General features: G+C 44.2%; 1 protein-coding gene and 1 non-coding gene across 2 annotated transcripts in view; one reads left to right on the top strand and one right to left on the bottom strand.

Annotated features, from left to right (window-relative positions):
* Positions 1 to 2,237: 2,237 nt before the first annotated feature.
* KPNA7 (karyopherin subunit alpha 7) overlaps positions 2,238 to 20,983 on the bottom strand; it is a 32,173-nt gene continuing 13,427 nt past the window's right edge. The window contains exons 3-10 of the mRNA XM_060033191.1: positions 18,645 to 18,727; positions 17,947 to 18,215; positions 16,481 to 16,563; positions 13,894 to 14,157; positions 11,556 to 11,789; positions 9,863 to 10,045; positions 7,376 to 7,522; positions 2,238 to 2,366 (exon numbers count right to left, since the gene is read on the bottom strand). Of these exons, the coding sequence (XP_059889174.1) occupies positions 2,238 to 2,366; positions 7,376 to 7,522; positions 9,863 to 10,045; positions 11,556 to 11,789; positions 13,894 to 14,157; positions 16,481 to 16,563; positions 17,947 to 18,215; positions 18,645 to 18,727 (1,392 nt within the window). The remainder of the gene's footprint in view (positions 2,367 to 7,375; positions 7,523 to 9,862; positions 10,046 to 11,555; positions 11,790 to 13,893; positions 14,158 to 16,480; positions 16,564 to 17,946; positions 18,216 to 18,644; positions 18,728 to 20,983) is intronic.
* Positions 20,304 to 20,494, top strand: LOC132439096 (U2 spliceosomal RNA). Its single transcript, XR_009522321.1, has one exon. It is a non-coding gene; the product is annotated as a U2 spliceosomal RNA (small nuclear RNA).

Here is a 20,983-nt window from a genome sequence, read left to right as displayed (position 1 = left end):
TCCAAGCTCGCGGGCATCCAGCCAGAAGGTGACTAACACCATCTCTTTGCACCCAAACCATGTACAATAGGCAAATAACTCCTGTATTTAAAACCCTGCTAGACAAGTTGGTATCAGTATCTTTAAACTATAAATACTCCTTTGCTGTGCAATTTTAGTAAAGAATAGCTGAGAGAAAAGAGGCTAACAGTTAAGAGCCAGCAAGGCCAGACCATTTGGGCAACCGTGACTAACCCTGACAGGGCTTCAAACTTTTTTTTTTTTTTTTTGCGGTACGGGGGCCTCTCACTGTTGTGGCGTCTCCCGTTGCGGAGCACAGGCTCCGGACGCGCAGGCTCAGCGGCCATGGCTCACGGGCCCAGCTGCTCCGCGGCATGTGGGATCTTCCCGGACCGGGGCACAAACCCGTGTCCCCTGCATCGGCAGGCGGACTCTCAACCACTGCGCCACCAGGGAAGCCCCAAACTTTTTTTAATTAAAATGTTTTTCTCTCAAAGAAGTAGTTTTGTAAGCCAACTCACCTTCTGCCTTCCCCTCTGATAGGGGGGAAAAGTGATGTTTTAAAATGTTGAAAAAATCTGATCCGAATCAGGTTAAAAAAAAAAGGGAGGGGTATGTTGACTCAAACTGGAAGGGAAACAGCAAACATAAAACTAGTTGTGCTGGGGACCCTGGTCGGGGAACTAAGATCTCACATGGCTCGTGGTGTGGCAAAAAAAAAAAAAGTTGTGCTGGAGTGGAAGGATTACCTTTTTTCCCATTCTTTGTTTTGTCTTTCATTTTTTTAAAGTATATTTATATATAATAGATAAGATATTATATATACACTAGTAATATATTTGATATATAATTTATATATTTTTTGCATATTTTTAACTTAAAAATTCAAATTTTATACACGAACTTGACAGAATGAGACGTAATAGAGCTTTTGGATTTAAATAATAACTAGTTATGGTTTAGTTTTTCACTCTTTATGTGTGTCAGTTAAGATTCTTCCAGCTGCAAGCAACAGAAACTAACTATAGCTACTTTAAAAAAGACAATCTAGGGAATTCCCTGGTGATCCAGTGGTTAGGACTCAGCGTTTTCACTGCCGTGGCCGGGGTTCAATCCCTGGTCAGGGAACTAAGATCCTGAAAGCCGCGTGGCGCAGCCAAGGTATATATCTCTCTATATATAAGACAGTCTATGGGAGGAATATGGGAGAATGTATAGGACCAAAGGGCAGCCTTGGAGAAGCAGGAAGCAGACAACCACTGAGGACATCCATTCCACTGAGTGTAAAGCCTTGCCGCTGAAGCAAACACTTCCCAGTTCTCTGTTTCTTCTGGGCTCAATGCCTGGGTCTCAGATTCAAGGTCCTCAGAGAATGAGATTCTGCTTAGCCAAAGATGTGCCCAACTAGGAGGTTCTGAGCTGATGAACAAAAGAGGGAGTTGAGAGGAATCTCCCAGGTCCCCTCCATTTCCATGTGGGAGAGCAGAACCCTTAGAGGATCCCATCCCCCCAACACAGCCCTCAGCAGCTGGCGGAGTCACCCCAAAAGGAGATGAGATACTGACTGGAAAGCCCAGTGTCCACTGAATCATAGATTTGTTCTCACAACTGGATGAGAAGCTCGTGAGACCACGAACTGCCTTCCAGCCATATTTTGGATGGACACCCACACATCTTTCCTCCTTACCTGTCAAGGACCAGCAAAGACCGTGCTTTGGGCATGACATTTCCGTGTGACGCTTTAGAGCAAAATATAACTTGATTTAATCTCTACACTCACATCATACAAATCGAGTCCAATCCTCCTTTAAGCATACCCCACATCCATTCCCACGCCACCTAGTACTGTGTTTCTAGGTCTTTCCCATCCCAGTCACTCTCTCCCTTTGACCACTGCCCACCCAGTTCTCCTTGAAGAATGTTCTATATTAACAGGCATTACATGACAAGGAAAAGGGAAGGGGGCCCACCGTCAAATAAATATAAGAAATACTGGTTAAACTGCAACTCAAAGTTTGTCTAGATAGCTATAGACCATCCCACTCTGAAGATCTTCCTTGAAGATCCTGAAAGGTAACCACTAAACCACATGTTCTTAAGAGATGGATTCCACATGGCTTTAAGGTACGAGTGGTTTAACTGCATTTTTGACAGATGGAGGTGAAAGTGTGGAAATTTTTATTATCATTCAAATTTTAAAAGCTTTATACCTGTAGTACACCAAGGGGAAGGGGTTCTTAAAGAGGTGACTCTTTGGGTCTGGTCCCTGATTTAGGAGTTGTGGAGCTTTGGTATGTGTTTGTTAAGTGCTTTAAGAATTCGTGACCTTGGTCCCGGGCTGGTAAGGTTGTGCCAGTTTCTTCTTCCTTCAGGGGAGAAGAGACACTGTTATACCTCCAGGCTCTCAGCACATTATTCCTGCACAATTGACTCCTTCACATCTTCTGTGGATTAGAATTTGCTCTGTCAGACTTGAGGCTCCCTCAGAGGAGAGATCAAAGGAGAGAAGCATTGAACTATTGCTCAGGATGGACCTTAAATGCAGTTTGTGCATGTGGTGAAACATACATCCCATAAAATTTACCCTTTTTCACCACGAAGTAGACAATTCAGTGGCATTACTTCGCCACCACCACCATCTGTCTCCAGAGCTTTATCATCATTTCAAACCAAACTTCTGTACCCATTAAACAACTCCCCATTCCCATCTCCCTCCCAGCCTCTGGCAACCACCCTTTTACTTCCTGTCTCTATGAATTTGACCACTCCAGGTCCCTCATGTATGTGGAATCATACAGTATTTGTCCTTTTGTGTCTGGCTTTTTTTTTTTTTTGGCCGCACCGTGTGGCATGTGGGATCCAGTTCCCCCAACCAGGGATCAGACCTGTACCCCCTGCATTGGAAAGGCAGAGTCTTAACCACTGGACCTCCAGGGAAGTCCCCTGTGTCTGGCTTATTTTTAAAAGCAGTTTTGCTATAAAGAACATTAACCTTACATTGAATTAAGGGTATGATAGGTGTAGCAATTGCTTCTAGGTCAGAAGTCTTTAACTTGGAGCCCTTGGAGGAGTCCTCAGGAGCCGTCTCCCCTTTAAGGGATGAGTTTCCTAATTACAAGGTTTTCTTAGGAGGCTTTAACCCAGAAGATGCTAATCACTGTTCTGGGTCTTCTCTGCTTTGAGAGCATCCTCTTGGTCCCAAACTAAGATTAGCTGCCACTCATTAGGAAGAGCTACCAATCTGGTCATATTTACTGTATGGCTCTGGATTTTGCTAATGATTCAAGTTTGACACCTAACAGAGTGTAAACCCCTAGTCCCATGTTTACCTGGCCACTTAGGAACTTTGATCTCACCTTCCTCATATGAAAAATATCTAATGGAAGACTACAAAGAGTCAATGAATCTACGACAAAGGAGGCGAGACTATACAATGGGGAAAAGACAGCCTCTTCAAAATATGGTGTTGGGAAAACTGGACAGTTTACATACAAAAGAATCAAACTGTACTACTTTCTCAAACCATATACAAAAATAAACTCAAAATGGATTAAAGACTTAAATATAAAACCTGAAACCATAAAACTTCTGGAAGAAAACACAGACACCAGTCTTAGTAATATTTTTTTTGGATAGGTCTCCTCAGGTAAGGCAAACAAAAATAAACAATGGTACTATAGAAAATGAAAAAGCTTTCTGCATAGCAAAGAAAACTACCAACAAAATGAAAAGGGCTGCCTACTGGATGGACAAAGATATTTGCAAATGATATATCTGATATGGGGTTAATATCCAAAATATACAACTCATATAACTCAGCATCCAAAAAAAAAAAAAAACAAACCCTGATTAAAAATGGGCAGAGGGGGCTTCCCTGGTGGCGCAGTGGTTGAGAGTCCGCCTGCCGATGCAGGGGACACGGGTTTGTGCCCCGGTCCGGGAAGATCCCACATGCCGCGGGAGCGGCTGTGCCCGTGAGCCATGGCCGCTGAGACTGCGTGTCCGGAGCCTGTTGCTCCGCAACGGGAGAGGCCACAACAGTGAGAGGCCCGCGTACCACAAAAAAAAAAAAAAAGTGGGCAGAGGAACTGAATAGATATTTTCCCAAAGAAGACATACAGATGGCCAACAGGCACATGAAAAGATGCTCAGCATCACCAATCATCAAGGAAATTGCAAATCAAAACCACAATGAGATATCACCTCACACCTGTCACAATGACTATTATTAAAAATACAACAGGGCTTCCCTGGTGGCGCAGTGGTTGAGAGTCCGCCTGCCGATGCAGGGGACACGGGTTCGTGCCCTGGTCCAGGAAGATCCCACATACCGCGGAGCGGCTGTGCCCGTGAGCCATGGTCGCTGAGCCTGCGCGTCCGGAGCCTGTTGCTCCGCAACGGGAGAGGCCACAACAGTGAGAGGCCCGCGTACCACAAAAAAAAAAAAAAAAAAAAAAAAAGTGCTGGCGAGGGTGTGGAGAAAAGGGAATCCTCGTGCACTGCTGGTGGGAATGTAACATGGTGCAGCCACTGTGGAAAAGAGTATGGAGGTTCCTCAAAAAAATTAAAAACAGAGCTACCATATGATACGGTAATTCCACTCCTGGGTATATACCCAAAGAAAATGAAGACACTAGTATGAAAAGATACATGCATCCCAATGTTTATAGCAGCATTATTTACAATAGCCAAAATATGGAAGCAACCTAAGTGCCCACTGATAGATGAACGGATAAATGATATGATATTATATATATATACACACAATGGAACATTACTCAGCCATAAAAAGAATGAAATCTTGCCATTTGCAACAACATGGATGGACCTACAGGGCACTGTGCCAAGTGAAGTAAGTCAGACAAACACAAATACTGTATGATTTCACTTACATATGGAAGCTAAAAAGCAAAACAAACACAACAGAAATAGAGTCATAGGTAGAGAGAACAAACAGATGGTTGCCAGAGGGAAGGGGGATGAAAGAAATAGGTGAGGGAGATTAAGAAGTACAAACTTCTAGTTATAAATGAGTCATGGGTATGAAATATACAGTATGGGGAATATAGTAATATGTAATATCTTTGTATGGCAACATATGGTAACTAGACTTACCTTGATCATTTCCTATACATTTAAAAAGGTATAGAAATATCAGATCACTATACTGTGTATCAGGAACTAACGTAGTATTATAGGTTAATTATACTTCAAAAACAAGCAGACTCCTAGAAAAAGAGATCAGATTTGTGGTAACCAGAGGTGGGGGCGGGGAGGGGAAGGCAAATTGGATGAAGGCAGTCAAAGGGTAAAAACTTCTAGTTATAAGATAAATGGTTATTAGGGATGTAATGTGCAACATAAGTAATATAATTAACACTGCTGGGACTTCCCTGGTGGTGCAGTGGTTAAGAATCTGCCTGCCAATGCAAGGGAATCTGCCTGCCAATGCGAGGGACACGGGTTTGATCCCTGGTCCAGGAAGATCCCACATGCCGCAGAGCAACTAAACCTGTGTGCACAACTACTGAGCCTGCGCTCTAGAGCTCACAAGCCACAACTACTGAAGCCCGCGCACCTACAGCCCGTGGTCCGCAGCAAGAGAAGCCACCACAATGAGAAGACCATGCACCACAACAAAGAGTAGCCCCCACTCGCCACAACTAGAGAAAGCCTGTGCGCAGCAACAAGACCCAACGCAGCCAAAAATACATAAATAAATAAATTAATTAATTAAAAAGACACTGCTGTATGTTATATATGAAAGTTGTTAGAGTAAATCTTAAGAGTTCTCATCACAAGGAAAAAAATTTTTTCCTTTTATTTCTTTTATTTTATACCTATGATATGATGGATGTTCACTAAACTAATTGTGCTAATCATTTCATGATGTATGTACATCAAATCATTATGCTGCACACCTTAAACTTATACAGTGCTTTATGTCAATTATATCTCAATAAAACTGGAAGAGAAAAACCACAATGGGATACCACTTCATACCCATTAAAATGGCTATGATCAAAAAGCAAAACACAAGAAAACAAACAAACAAAACAACAACAAAAAGAAACAGAAAACAAGCATTGGTGAAGATGTTGAAAAATGGGAACCTTTGTGTGTTGATGTGAAATGGTATATACACTATGGGTAACAACATGGTGGTTCCTCAAAAATGAAAAACAAAATTACCATATGATCCAACAATTCCACTTCTGGGTATCTACCCCAAAGAGATAAAAGGAGGAATTCAGACATATCTGTACTCCCATATTCATAGCAGCATTATTCATAATAGCCAAAAGGACAACCCAAGTGTCCATCAGTGAATAGATGAACAAAATGTAGTATATCTATACAATAGAGTATTATTTAGGCTTAAGGGGGGAAATTTGGACAAATGCTACAGCACAGATGAAACTTGAAGACATTATGCTAAGTGAAAAAAGCCTGTCACAAAAGGACAATTACCATACAATTCCTCTTATGAGGCACTTAGTAGTCAAATTCACAGAGACAGAAAGTAAGATGGTGGTTACCAGGGCCTGGTGGGGAGTGGGGGGGTGGGAAACGGGGCATTTATTGTTTAATGGGGACAGAGTTTTCATTTGGAAAAGTTCTGGAGATGGAACGTGGTGATGGTTGCACAACAGTGTGACATGTACCTAATGCCAGTGAACTGTACACTTACAAATGATTTACATGGTAGGGACTTGCCCAGCGGTCTAGTGATTAAGACTCTGCCTTCCAGTGCGGGGGCTGCGGTGTGATCCCTGGTCAGGGAGCTAAGATCCCACATGCTGTGGGGTGTGGCCAAAAATTAAAAAAAAAAAAAAAGATTTACAAGGTAAATTTTATGTTACGTATGTTTTACTATAATAAAAAGCTTTTAAAAAGTATGTAATGCTCTCTGATCATTATTCCCTGCTCCTGCAGGAATTCTGGGAGCCTTTTGTTGAGTTCATTCCCAATCAACATATTCTGGAAAGAGACAAAATGCAGTAAGTAGCAAAAAAGTTTGTTCAAAAGCTAGGCCTGCCTTCATTGTTTGTATTTCTCAGTACAAAGTCACTTTAGCATCATACTCCTTTCTTCCCCCTCTCCCTCCCCTAAGAGAGGCGAGTAGGGGAAAACAAAAACAAAAACGAGTGAAATTCTACACCAGAGGCAGCAGGACAAACTTCTATGAGATTAATGGGTCTAGAACAGCTTCCAGGAGCCAGGAAGCTGCCACTCAAAGGTGGCCTGCATAACATGGATGGGGAGAAGCTCAGGGCCAAGTCATGAGAGAAGCCCGCCTGTCCATCACCCACATCCCAGGAACAGCTCAGGTACCTGCCAGGTGATCACCTGCCCAGGAGGTTTGGGCACTTACCTCAGAGAAGTGTCTCTCAGTAATGTTCAGAGCAGTCAGGGCAATCTGACGGTTCTCGTGAAGTTGCAAAGCCTCAATTCTATCAATCCCACCGAGTCCTTCTATCAGCAGACACATGCTTTCCTTCTGAGAAATCTTCTCTGCTGCCTGCGGGCCGTAGAAGAGTGAGACTCTGCACCAAAGCGCTTAGGACGTGGGGCTTCACCTCAGCAGAATCGGATGAAAGCCACCCACTCCAGAATGGGCAGTTGTAGTGTTATTTTCCCAGACTGACTTAAAATTGCATTGTCTTCCTCTCATTTTGGATATTTGTCATCTGTCTATTGAGGTTTATCTTCATTGCACAAAATACAGTATTTTTTTTTTCTGAATATGCCATCATCTATATATCCATCACTAAACACTATTTGGTAGGTATCTCCCTTCTAATTAATAGAGGTTGCTTTAAAAACAGAGAAAAGAATGTTCAAGTGATACTATGTAAATGCAGATGTTCTGGCCCTGCACTCCCTGGAAAGCCTTGAGGGGTCGGGCAGGAGACCCTGGGTGACAGAAGCCACACCATGGCAACTAATGAGGTCCCTGGAAACAAATGATGTGATTTGATTTCATCCAATGCTGATCATTGGATTTCTCATCCATGGGTATTCACTCACTCAACATTTGTACATATACTACGCCTAGAGCCCGTGCTCTGCAACAAGAGAAGCCACCGCGATGAGAAGCCCATGCACCACAACGAAGAGTAGCCGCAACTAGAGAAAGCCTGTGCGCAGCAATGAAGATCCAGCACAGCCAAAAATAAATAAATAAAAATAAATAAAAGGAGTCCTCCGGTGTTACTTTGCAACTTTTCAAATGGCTTAGTCACATATAAAAAGACCTTAACCAAATGAATATTGCCAGCCCCCACGATGGCCTGAGATGATCCCAGCCTCTGGGTATTTATGCCCCTGTGTAGCCCCCTCCCATGTTGAAATGGTCTGATCTGTGTAACCAATAGGATGTTGTTGAAATAACCTCCTTCACAGGTCATAAAAGACATTGGGGCTTCCACTTTGCTTTCTAAGGTCACTTGCTTCAGGGGAAGCCAGTTGCCATGATGCGAGGGCACTCAAGCAGTCCCAGGGAATCCATGTGGTAAGAATAACTTTCTAGGCATGTGAGTGAGTCACCTTGGAAGCTGATCCTCCAGCCTCCACCAAGCCTTCAGATGAAACTGCAGCCCCAGTTTCCATCTTGAACTTCATGAAAGACCCTGAGCCAGAACCATCCAACTATGCTGCCTCCAGATTCCTAACCCCAGAAACCATGTGAGATAATAAATGTTTGTTTTAAGCCACCAAGGAGTAATTTGTTGTTCAGTATACAACCAACACAAATAGTATGTAAATATTGGCTTAACTTACATTTCAGAAATAAGACTTTTCTAGAATTCTAATTCAAGGCTTTGTAGTCCATTTTCCCAGCCACATAGCTGAATGGAAAAGGAACTCTAGTATGGTCCCTCGAGATCTATCATCGCTAACGTCCTGCTGCTTCCTTCAAGTATATTCTATGTTTCAGTCTTCCAAAAGAGCCAGCCACGTGGCTCATTGACTATTTTTTTCCTTGCTTCAGACCTTTGATTGGTTTCTCCTTCTCACTCAGAGCAAGTCCACGTTCTCACAGACCTTCCGTGATCTGGCCCCTGGGTCCCTTGAGCCTGTTTCCCACCACCTTTCATCCCTTTGTTCTGCTCTGGCCACACCCCCCTCCTTGCTTTTTAAGATTTCCTTCACCTAGAGTGCTCTTTCCCAGGTATCCACAGGACTCACTTACTTCTTTCAGGTCTTTGCTCAAATGTCCTTCCTCAGTGAAGTTTCTCCTAACTACTACATATAAGAGATCACCATCCCCTCTCCACTCTGGGCCATCAGTAACTACCCCTCTATCAGATATATTTTACCCGTAACTCTCTATCTGATGTCTGTTCCCCTCCCCACTAATACAAAAGCTCTATAGAACAAGGACTTTGCTTTGTCATTTCCTGAACATCTAAAACAGTGCTGGGCACACAAACACTTATCTGAGAAAATGAAGATGATGGACCTTCTTTGAAAGGCCTCTTGGCTTGTCATCCACAGGATGTGTGGACAAAGGGAGGGGGTGAGGAAGTAGAGAGGAAAAGAGAATCCTAGTTAGGTTTTTTGTTTTTGTTTGTTTTTTTTGTGTGTGGTATGCGGGCCTCTCACCGCTGTGGCCTCTCCCATTGCGGAGCACAGGCTCCAGATGCGCAGGCTGAGCAGCCATGGCTCATGGGCCCAGCCGCTCCGTGGCATGTGGGATCTTCCCAGACTGGGGCACGAACCCGTGTCCCCTGCATCGGCAGGCGGACTCTCAACCACTGCGCCACCAGGGAAGCCCCTAGTTAGGTTTTAAGGACCAAATTAAACATCTTAATTTAGAGACTGCTATTTAGAAACCCACCTGTTCAGAACAGCTCACCTGGAGGATAAAAAAGAGGATGTCGAGAATGATGAGAACAATTTTGGTGTCTGGGATGGTGAGAAGATTTATTAGTGGCTCCAGGACTCCAGCCTGGACAAGCTGGATCAACTGGTCCACGGTGCCCCCAGTTGTGAAGTTAGCCACTGTCCAGACAGCCTCTTTCTGGACTTTAAAGTCTCCCTGCAGAGAGAGAACATTTCCATTCTTGACAGATCCTGAAGAATTTAAATATACTGATGCAAACATGGTTCAATTTCTAGGTAGGCTGGACTACCTAATTCCCAGGACTATATGTGCAATTTACACAGAATCCCTTGGCAACCTGCCTTTAGTTTTTGAGCAGAAGACAGCATCTTTGAGAAGCCAAGGAGGAGGAAAGGCAGACTCATGTGGGGTCTTAGAGGGAGGTTCTAAATTCAAACAGACTCACTTTCTTAAGTCAGGTTATCGGAAAAAGAGAACCAACATCACCCAATCAATACAAATTAGGGATTTTAGGTTATAGTGACCCATGGCTACATTTCTAGTCTTTCTGCTCCAGTAAAACTTTGGACAAGAAGCTCCAGAGCTACAAAGTTGAGCACACAGTCTGGAGGGGACAGAGGAAAGCCACTGAAATATCACCCAATGCATCACTTACATTTATAAAAAGCACTTGGCCCAGAGAGAAGGGAGTCATTTATCACAGATCCTTCTATCCCTTTGAAGGAGGAGTTATTCCCATTTTATGGCTGGGGAAAACTGACTCAGTTTAAAACAAAGTTAAAAAAAAAAAAAAAAACACCAAAAAAACCAAACCAAAACAAAAAACGTATGGCTCCAAGCAAGCTATAGTTCAAAAGGTACAGTTTGAAAAAAGATTACTCCTTGATCCTGACTAGATGTTTCTGATTAGAATACGTACAGACTCACAGCAGGATAGGAAGTGTCCGATAGACTGGAAGATGCCATGATTTGGGTAGCAAACCTGGGCTACCTTTTTGTACCTAATGCACACCTGGGAACCCACCAGCCAACCTGAGAGCAGGACACGGCCAGTGCCTCCTTTTCCCCATCCTACTCAGTAACCTCTGTCCGCAACCCCAGGTCACCACTCCTGACTTGTTTCACAAGTCGATGGTTTAAACATAGCGCATCCACTAAAAGGTGACAAAAAGAAATGCTGACCCTCTTAATTGTCCTGGGGAAAGGAAGTAGGAATCAGGAGGAAGAAGGAAGCTTTATTGTATTTCTACTGTTATATCTGGATTTTCTATATATATTACCCCTTTCATCAATGTGATTTTTACACTGCAAAGTCTTCAGTGTATAATATCACTGTAACCCGATACGTTTTTCCTCCTAAAACAAAACCAAGCCAAACCTCATCCCTTTTTGCCAAGGAGAGTAGATGGCACATTCTTTTAACGCTAGAGATGAGCCAGTATTTACCAGCTCAAGATTCCTCTGGGTATTTGAGCTGTGGGATCACCTTTTCACTGGCCAATTCTTGCTGAGTCTTCTAAATTTTTAATGGATTGTTCAAAATGGGATGCCCCTTTCTTTTTTTCAGGGAGAGTTAGGAAACTTAATGTTTCATAGGTTCGTCGTGATCTCAATTAGTTTTGCTTCTCAGCCTGCCTCTGAAGAGCTAAAGAAGTTCAACACAGGGCCCGCTGGAGAGTAACCTTTTGTCACGTGGGCCACTTACGTTTTCTAGAACAGCCACCAAGGGAGGCAGCACACCGCAAGCGATCAGCTGCTGGATGTGCTGGCGGGGCCCCGCGGCCACGTTGCTTAGGGCCCAGGCTGCCTCCTTCTGGATGGAGGAGCGGGGGTGTGTGAGGAGCTGGGGCAGCACAGCTAGGATGCCTGCGTCCAGGGCCAGCTGGGTCTGGTGGTCCGTCCCTGTGACAATGTTCCCCACAGTGCGCAGAGAGGGGGTCTGGAAGAACAAGATGAGAAAGTGTCACCAAGTACCACGAATTCATCACCGTGGAAGGTGACCATTGCACCAAGCTCCGTGCCCTCCCAAACATCCATCGTGCTGTGCTGATGGTTTTCTGGAAGCCTGTGAACAATGATTATATCCACGATCCTTATTGATTCTGTGCATCCATGGCTGTTTACATAGTTTAAAGGTACTCGCTAGCCCCCCAGTAGTTCCAGCTCAAGTGGTATAGAGGTCAAGAGATACACTATCAAATGATGCTGTCCTTTTCATATCCTTACATTGGGAAAATTGGTAAATTGATGGTTGCCTTTACAATGTAATAATTTCTACTGAATTTGTATTTAGCACGAGTATCAAGTTTCTGTTGTAGGGACTTCCCTGGTGGCACAGTGGTTAAGAATCCACCTGCCAATGCAGGGGACACGGGTTCCAGCCCTAGGGTGGGAAGATCCCATATGCTGCGGAGCAACTAAACCAGTGTGCCACAACTACTGAGCCTGCGCTCTAGAGCCCGCGAGCCACAGCTACTGAGCCCGCGAGCCACAACTACTGAAGCCCGCGCGCCTAGAGCCTGTGCTCCACAACAAGAGAAGCCACCGCAATGAGAAGCTCACGCACTGCAACCAAGAGTAGCCCCCCCTCGCCGCAACTAGAGAGAACTCGCGCGAAGCAACAAAGACCTAATGCAGGCAAAAATAAAATATAAATAAATAAATAAATAACTAGTCAACCACCACAAACCACTTTGGGAATGAGGCTGGTCCCTATAATTAACCTCATTTAAAAAAAAAGTTTCTGTTGTATATGTTATTAGAGCTAGTGAAATCTCAGTGGACTTTTCGTTTTGGTGTATTCATAAAGCTTCTCTCCATAACTTTTTTTTTTTTTTTTTTTGCGGTATGCAGGCCTCTCACCGTTGTGGTCTCTCCTGTTGCAGAGCACAGGCTCCGGACACGCGCAGGCTCAGCAGCCATGGCTCACGGGCCCAGCCACTCCGTGGCATGTGGGATCTTCCCGGACCAGGGCACCAACCCGTGTCCCCTGCATCGGCAGGCGGACTCTCAACCACTGCGCCACCAGGGAAGCCCCTTCTCTCAATAACTTTGAAGGTCCCCAGGACGGGTCTATGATTGGGCTTAAGACAACTGTCCTAGGAGGGCTGACTGTGGATTTATTTTGGTTTCTCTGCATGGTAGTGGCAGCCCCAGCACAGCCCATCAACAGTTCTAGAGTTTTCCTAGCCTATCGTGCTAGGTATCTGCTGCTCGAGTGAGAGATGTTAGAAGTGCCATAGGCCAATCACAGCCTTGCCAGGACTGCCGCAGCTGGGCCCCAAGCCCCCACGATGAACAACTTCTTGAAGATGTTGTCTTCACACCTTCCATGATCCCGGCACTATCCCCAAACTAACCTTGACTTCTGAGGAATGCTACCCTCATCTCAGAACAGATGATGGCTAAGACTGCATAATATACAATATTAGGCATAGAAATCAAAAGGGGTACCCATGCTTCAAACTACATTTTCAAGAAGTATATTATGTAAGTGACATATGTCTCAGAGTCAGGTATTTGACCTTGGTTTTACTTACTTTTCACCTATATCTGAAGTAGTCTAAGAGAACCAGCTGGGGAGAGGATAAGGGGGAATTATCTTTTATACTTGAGTAAGAAATTCAAATGTTACGAGCTTCATGTTAAAACACACACACAGACACACAAACATGCACACCAACTTGTTAACGTCTACATGCATAGACCAGTAGAATGAAAGGCCACAAAAGAATAGTTCATTGGGTGGAGGGATTATAAGCAATTTTAATTGGTGCTCTTCTATCTTTTCTAGTTATCAGACCAAGAAAAAGTAAGTCACTGAATACCCACTAGGATTTTGGATCAAAGTCGATTCAAGTCCTTGGCTACAGAGTAGCAGAGACCAGGGAAATGCAGATGAACAGCTTTGTTCCAGGTAAAGGATGACTGTCAGCTGGGGAAGGCTTGGGGGTAGGAGAGAACAGAACCTGCTCAAGTGACGATGACCCACAGACTCTAATCTGAAGGCCCCTACAGAGACCGACATGACCCGGGACACTTACCAAGACATTGAGTTCTGAGCTGCTCATGAGCTCAACCAGCCTGGGCAGGACCCCCGTGTCCACCACTTGGCCGATGCGTGTATCACAGCCGTCGGTGAGGTAGGACAGAGCCCAGCAGGTGTCCGAGAGAACCTCTTCATCTGGGTGCCACAGGAGGTGGAAGAGGGTGGGCAACATCTGCTTCACTGCGTGATCAGAAGGGTATGGGTTCTTGTTCCGGCACAGGTTGGACAAGGTCCATGTGATGTTCCGCAGGAATGTGACCTGTAACGAGGAGACTGTCTCCAGCAAGGGGTGCAAAGAAGGAAAACACCAATGGCAATGTGTCCTGACCATCTTTGATCAATAGGATCGACCCACATGAACCCAAGCCTTTGAACTTCAAACAGGAATTTATTCTAGGTAATAAGTATAGGAGGAACACAGAGAATGAGCTTTATTTTATATGCAAACGTCAGATGGAGGTTTCCTTATATTCTTCAAAATGTCCTTCCCCACTTGACTCGATTGATGACCTAATTTCATTTCTCATTGATGAAACAAAGGTCAAGCAGGAGTTACTTGGTCTTCCCATTGATGAAACAAAGATCAAGCAGGAGTTACTTGGTCTTCCGTTAGAGTTCTAATGTGGTTAGAACTCTACCAACATGTCCTAACCACGTTTTTGACCTTCTATTTGAAGATCAGTCTTCCCATCCATCCCCAGGATCACCTCTCTCCTCTGGATCAGTCCCACCAGTATAGAAACACACTATGCGACATTCAACCCCTACCCTTGGTGCCTCTCCAGCCATCACCCCACTTCTATTTTTCAGAATCCATCCTCAAGGAGGCATCCGTATTCACTGTCTATCTCCTTCTTCTACCCCCTTCTAGTCTGGTTTCTTCCCCTACTTCTTTGGAGTTAGTGATGAAATCAGCTCCTTCCAAGTCACCAAATCCAAGCTTTTTGAAAAAGCTCTTTTTGCCATCTGTGACACCAAGCCTGGTGTTGTACTGTCAAATGGGCTGTTTCTTCTCATTCTTCTTAGCAGGTCCTACTGAGTTCTGAATTTCAGAGCCCTCAGGACTTGGTCTTGGTTTTCCTCACACTCTAGAGCAGAGGTCAGCCAACTTTTTCTGTAAAAGGCCAGATAATAAAGTTTTTCAACTTTGCAGGCCACGTGATCTCTGTTGCAACTTATCCATTCTGCCCTCTAACACTGCAAAAGCCACAGACAATATGTATGTAAATGAATGGGTGTGGCTGTTTATTTCAAATAAATAAAACTTTATTTAAAAAAACAAGCAGTTGGCCAGGTTAGATTGGCTGATCCCTGCTCTGGCTGACCTTGCCCAGCTGGATGACACATACATGCACAATCATCTAGATAGACCTGCATATCTATCTATCTGTTGTTGCTGCAATGATGCCTCTCACTGGCTTCAACTTAATAGGTACAACTAAGGCTCCAATTCCTTCTTCCCTCTATCCTCCCCACATCTCTAGGAGGACAGTGCTCTAAACAAACTAACCTGAAACCCGAGGGCATCCTCACTTCTTTCTGTCTCCCCCTTCTATGCCCATCACAGCAGCAACCCAGGTCCATCTGCTTCTCCATCTCCCTCTGCTATAATCCTATAGCAAGCAGCCAGAATGGTCTTTCTGGAAAATCAGGCCACTTTACTTCCTGCCTTGAAACCCTCCAAAGCCTTCCTTTTGCCACCAAGATGATGTCTAAGTCCCTTGCCCTACTTGTCATCTTATATCGCTCTCTCCTTGCAAGCTCCCTTGGTCATGCCAGCCTTTTTCCGGTTCAACCATATCAGGTTCTCTCTCACCTTGAAGGCAGGGCATCTATTCCCTTGACTTTTGGAAGCTGCCCTCTCTTCATTTTTGTTTGAGGCAAAACTAGAACCCAAATTCCATTCCTAACCCAGGGAGTCCTCTAGTGTTGCCACAGCAATCAACTTGGACCCTAAGCTTCCAACCTAGACCCTATTTATTACCCAGGAACAGAACTGGTGAGCCGCTAATTCTGTCTGTACCCCTGGAACAGAGAGCTCAGTCATCTACTTTTGCAGGATTGTAAGCTTAGAAAAACTTGAATGGGTCTCTTCTAATCCCCAACGCCCCCCGCAAAGAAAGATCAGCACTACTGCCCTTGAGGACAAATTTGGATCAACTTCTACCCAAAGTAATATTCAGTCCTAGGCCTTGTTCATCATTACTATTGTTAGGGGGCCGGGCAGCAACAACATGGCCTAGCATTGATTTGGAATTACATACGCGATTTCCCAACTTTGGGAACCTGTTACCTAACTGGGTTACCTCATTAAAAAGACACTCACTGGGGACCTCCCTGGTGGTCCAGTGGTTAAGAATCTGCCTTCCAATGCAGGGGACGCGGGTTCAATCCCTGGTCAGTGAACTAAGATCCCACATGTCACGGGGCAACTGAGCTGCACGCTGCACCTACTGACCCCATGCACCACAACTAGAGAGAAGCCTGCACACCGCAACAAAGAGCCCGCATGCCGCAACTAAGACCCGACGCAGCCAAATAAATAAATGAATAAATAAAATTAATTAAAAAAAGACATTCACTGGTATACTTGATGAAACCAGGGTCAGCAGATGTGGAATGGCATCACTCAAGATAACGTCGTCTCTGAATTTTGGTCCATCACCTACAAATAGACAAGAACATGACACTCAAAGAGGGAACAGAGAGAGTCCTGGGGTGGGTGAGTAATTCTTCACAAGTCTCTGCAAAGGGGGAGAGGCCAAAACTCATTCCTGGGTTGGGCAAGTAGATAGTATAGCCATGAACTAGACCCTGGGTCTCTGACATGTTGGTTGAATAGATGGCCTGATGTGGAAATCAGGCACCACACAGCAGGGATTGCTATAAGCAGAGTCTCTGGACCCATCAAGGAGCCAGCCAACTGGGCCCAGGCAGCGCGCTCTAAATGCTGGTGGCATCTCACAGCATGGTTCTCAGGAGACAAAGGCCACTATGGACCAAATTGTCTTCCCAGAAGGCTTTGACATGGGGCAGTAACTTCCAAATGCAACTCAGAACAAAGTCTGGGAGATGGACAGATTCTAGCCATCAGTTTTCTGCTACTTTGGCTAGAATACCAATTTTAGACCCTAGACGTCTCAGCCTGTAATTCTTCAATCATCAGGCAAGGTATAAGTTATACTACACCACCCAATTTTGCCTGTTCCTTACTGCACTAAGCAAAATGAGAGACGAAATCTCTGTAATAGTTGCTTTATTTCTGCAAGCTTTTAAAAAGTAGACTTATTTTATATTCTGTGTTTGCTAATTCCATCCTCTGAAGTCCTTGGAGGTCTAATCACATTGTTTGCTTCTGCTGACTCAGTCATAGTGGATTGTTGACTTTCTGAACTTGAAATTGCTAATATTTGGCTGATCTTAATTTGTCAAAATCCTGAGGGGCCCGACTGAGTTTGTTTCCCCCAGAGAGCGTCACATTTATATTCAGCCAGGGATCCTGGAGTTCCTAACCTGACAGCACTCACTCCCCAGCTTGTGTTTTCACAGACCATGCAGGGAATACAGTATCCAGTCCCAAATCCATGAGGCCAGTCTTAGGATTGCGTTTTCAGGGGAGACTTTTAGCCTAAACTAAGCAGACATTTTCGTGTGTATTCCCTGGGCAACTTTCACTGAAGGTAGAATTCTTTTAGGGTACTGGGTGATGTAAGGGTCTGTCATAAAATCCCCACATTGCATGAGCCAAAGACTTGTCTTTTGTTCCTGAAGCCACTAAGCCCTGAGGCTGTAGGACCCCAGTCTTGGCAGGTGTCCCTAGGCAGCCTGGAGCTTCAGAACATACCATGCCTTCTAGCTTCAGCTTCAATTTTTGGTCTCTGAACTTGACTCTGAATTTCGGAAAGGCCCGTACTCTTCCCAGCATTGCTAGGTATTTATACTTAAAATGTCTGATCTACAATACTACCCAAAGAATTCCCATCGCATGCCACTCACAAGGCCCACCATTTTCTTTGCCCCCTGCCCCCCACCAAGGGGAGAGGCTCACCTGCTATATTACCAAGGGCCCACACTGCCTGTTCACACACAGTCATATGAGGGGAAGACAGGAGCTCAACCAAGGGCTGGATGGCCCCTCCGTCCACGACAGCACGAGTCAGCTCCGAAGTACCGGAGGCAATATTGGTCAGAGCCCAGGCTGCCTCAAGCTGCAAGCGGGGATGAAGGGATGACTTCAGGAACTCCACCAGCCTGGGAATGAGCCCTGCATCAGCAATCAGCTTCAGAGGAGGGTTCTTTTCCCGGGACAGCATTTTCCTTCGTAGTGTAAGAGAAAAGACAAGAACATGTCCTGTGAGGCAGGTAAGAAGAACCTCCTTTATGGATGTTCTTGGCATTCCTAACTATCAAATGAAACAAACCCCTGGGCCAGAGCTCCTTCATATCCTAGAGTTCAGCCGGTAGCACTCTGCAGTGATGAAGCAATATTTTTCCCTTTAGTTATTATCTGTGAGCCGCCATTCCTGTTGAGGCCAATTTAAATTAAGCCATTCATCTCTGACCACACTTGCATATCTTAAGTTATTCTCAAGGACAGGGTAGAGGAGCAATTTCATCTCACTTTTGGATGGACCGGCCTTTTCTTATATTGTGTGGGCATTTTGCCTCTGCCAAGAAACCAAATAGGCTGCTGGAACCCATTTCTAGCTATGCATCTGTCAATAATACAAGTCTGTTTGGTGATACCTGGCTGCCTGGGTGGCCTGGAAACATAGTTCTGGATCTGAGGCATTGACACCATTGATTATTTCTTGCAGGGTGAGGCTGACCTGCGAGGAGACATACATTCAAGTCAGAGTCTCTGCCAAAAGGAACCACAGGTCATCTAGTCTAGCCATCTATCTGATTAGAAGAAGCTGGCTTGAACACTGTGTCTCAATGTGTATGCTGGTCTGTATTAGGGGAAGGAAGAACATTTGGTGGTCTCACTGATTTGTGGGACACTCCCCATGCTCTGGGGGATAGGTAATTCCTATCATCACTTGGATCCCCAGCACCTTTTTATCCCATGCAGTAAGAACATGCTAGTGGGTGGCAGCAAAAATGGGAGAACAAGGACCTCAAAATTCTCTCCTCCAGAAAAGCAACAAGAAACCTGAAAAATAGAATCAACTTTTTTAGAACTCTGGAAACTGACCAAAGGTTTGCAGCAATTTGTTTTATTCAAGCTGAAAAGGGTTTATTCAAGAAAAATGTCTAAATCTCAGTAAGAACAGCAAGGCTTATGGCATTTTGCCTTGCCTTATTCCCACTCCTCCCCCAGCTCTGTGGTAGCTTTGAAAACCAACAGCCCAGCAGCCACTGGAGGAGGCAGAACAGGTTGGTGCTCCCTTAAAGCCTCATTCCCAGAGAATTATTATTATTCGATGCTTCTCGTGGTTTCCTGGGAGATCCCATTTGTAAGATTCTATTTTATTTGACTCAGAGCTCACACAATGCAAAAAGTCTTTTCCCTGTAGGTATTTGTTAAAAACAGTTAGAGGAAGTGGTTCAACTTCACAGCTGCTTGGGGTGGGGGGTGGGGGGGTCAGATAACAGTTGGGGGCAAACAATAGACTAACCAAAAAACTTAAAAGGCAAAGCTGGGAATGAGATGTTCATTGGGGCTTTGAGAACTCCAACATGTTCCTGAAAATCTAGAAGGTCACATGCCTCTATAGAACCGTTGCACATGCTCATATAAAATGGAGAAGACCCTGAGGTCTCACCTCTGGCTGACTTTGAGGCTCTGTGCAAGCAGGAAGTGAAGGTTTAAGGCAGCATTGTCAACTTCCTCGTTGAATGTTGAAGGCATGCCCCAACATGCACACAGAATGCCTTGGCAAAGACTGGGTGAATTTTTGCTTCCAAGTGTGTAAGGAAATCTCTGTCCAATCATTAGCTGACCACTAAGCTAACTGAGCAGAGAATTCAGTGCCTACACATGACAAAGAATACAAACTTTACAAAATCAACTCAAAAGTCACTGGACGAACAAACAATGAGCAACAACAACAAACGCTGGGCAAGGGGTGGGGGGGCAGATTTTATATCCAAAGTTGCCACATTATTTTAAATGACTAGTTGTTAAAGAAATTACAAGACATTCAAAGTATACACGTATACAAGCAAAAAACAAGGCAATTAATAGAAACTGTCCCTGAGGAGCCCAGACATTGGACTTACTAGACAAAGACTTTAAATATGTTCAAAGAACTAAATGAAAGCATGTCTAAAGAACTAAAGGAAAGTCTAAGAATGATGTCCTAGAGACATAAGAATGATGTCTTAGACACAGAACAAATCATCAGTGAACTTAAAGATGGGTCCATTGAGATTAAGCAGCATGAGGGAAAAAAAGAATGAATTGATCTTAGCCAAAAGGCCAAGAAGCAAGAATAGTAGCTATTCCTATCAGTTTAATTTCTGACACACCCTCTATCCAAGGACAATATATTAAATGGATTTTGGAACTAGGAGATGGAATAGAACTTTGCTCCATCCACTCCATGCATTGACCCAGGTATTACTGTACTTCCAGGAATAGTGCACCCCCTTTGAGGGAAATAAAGACTGTGTTTTTTATTAAAAAACAAATGAAGATTAAACTTAACACAGCCTTACAGATCAACAGCATATGCATAATAGAATGGAAAAGAGAGAGAAAGGGGCAGAAAGTATATTTGAAGAAATGATTTCCAAAAACATTGCAAATTTGATGAAGAAATTAATCTACACCTCTGAGAAGCTTAATGAACTTCAAACAGGAAAAACTCCAAGAGATCCACACTCAGACACATCATAAAATGTTGGAAGCCAAAAACAAAAAGAGAATTTTGAAATCAGGAAAAGAGAAGCAACTCACCATACACAAGTCCTCAACAAGATCAAGAGCTGATTTATCCCCAGAAAGCATAAATGACATATTTAAAATGCTGAGAGCAAGTTTGTCAAGCTAGAATTCTATACATGGCAAATTATAATAAAATGGAGAAATTAAGACATTCTCAGATAAACCTGAGAGAATTCATTGTCAGCAAACTCAC

Source organism: Delphinus delphis, chromosome 15 (assembly GCF_949987515.2).
Source record: "Delphinus delphis chromosome 15, mDelDel1.2, whole genome shotgun sequence".
Classification (NCBI taxonomy): Eukaryota; Metazoa; Chordata; class Mammalia; order Artiodactyla; family Delphinidae; genus Delphinus; species Delphinus delphis.
This window is presented reverse-complemented; position numbering and strand designations above follow the sequence as displayed.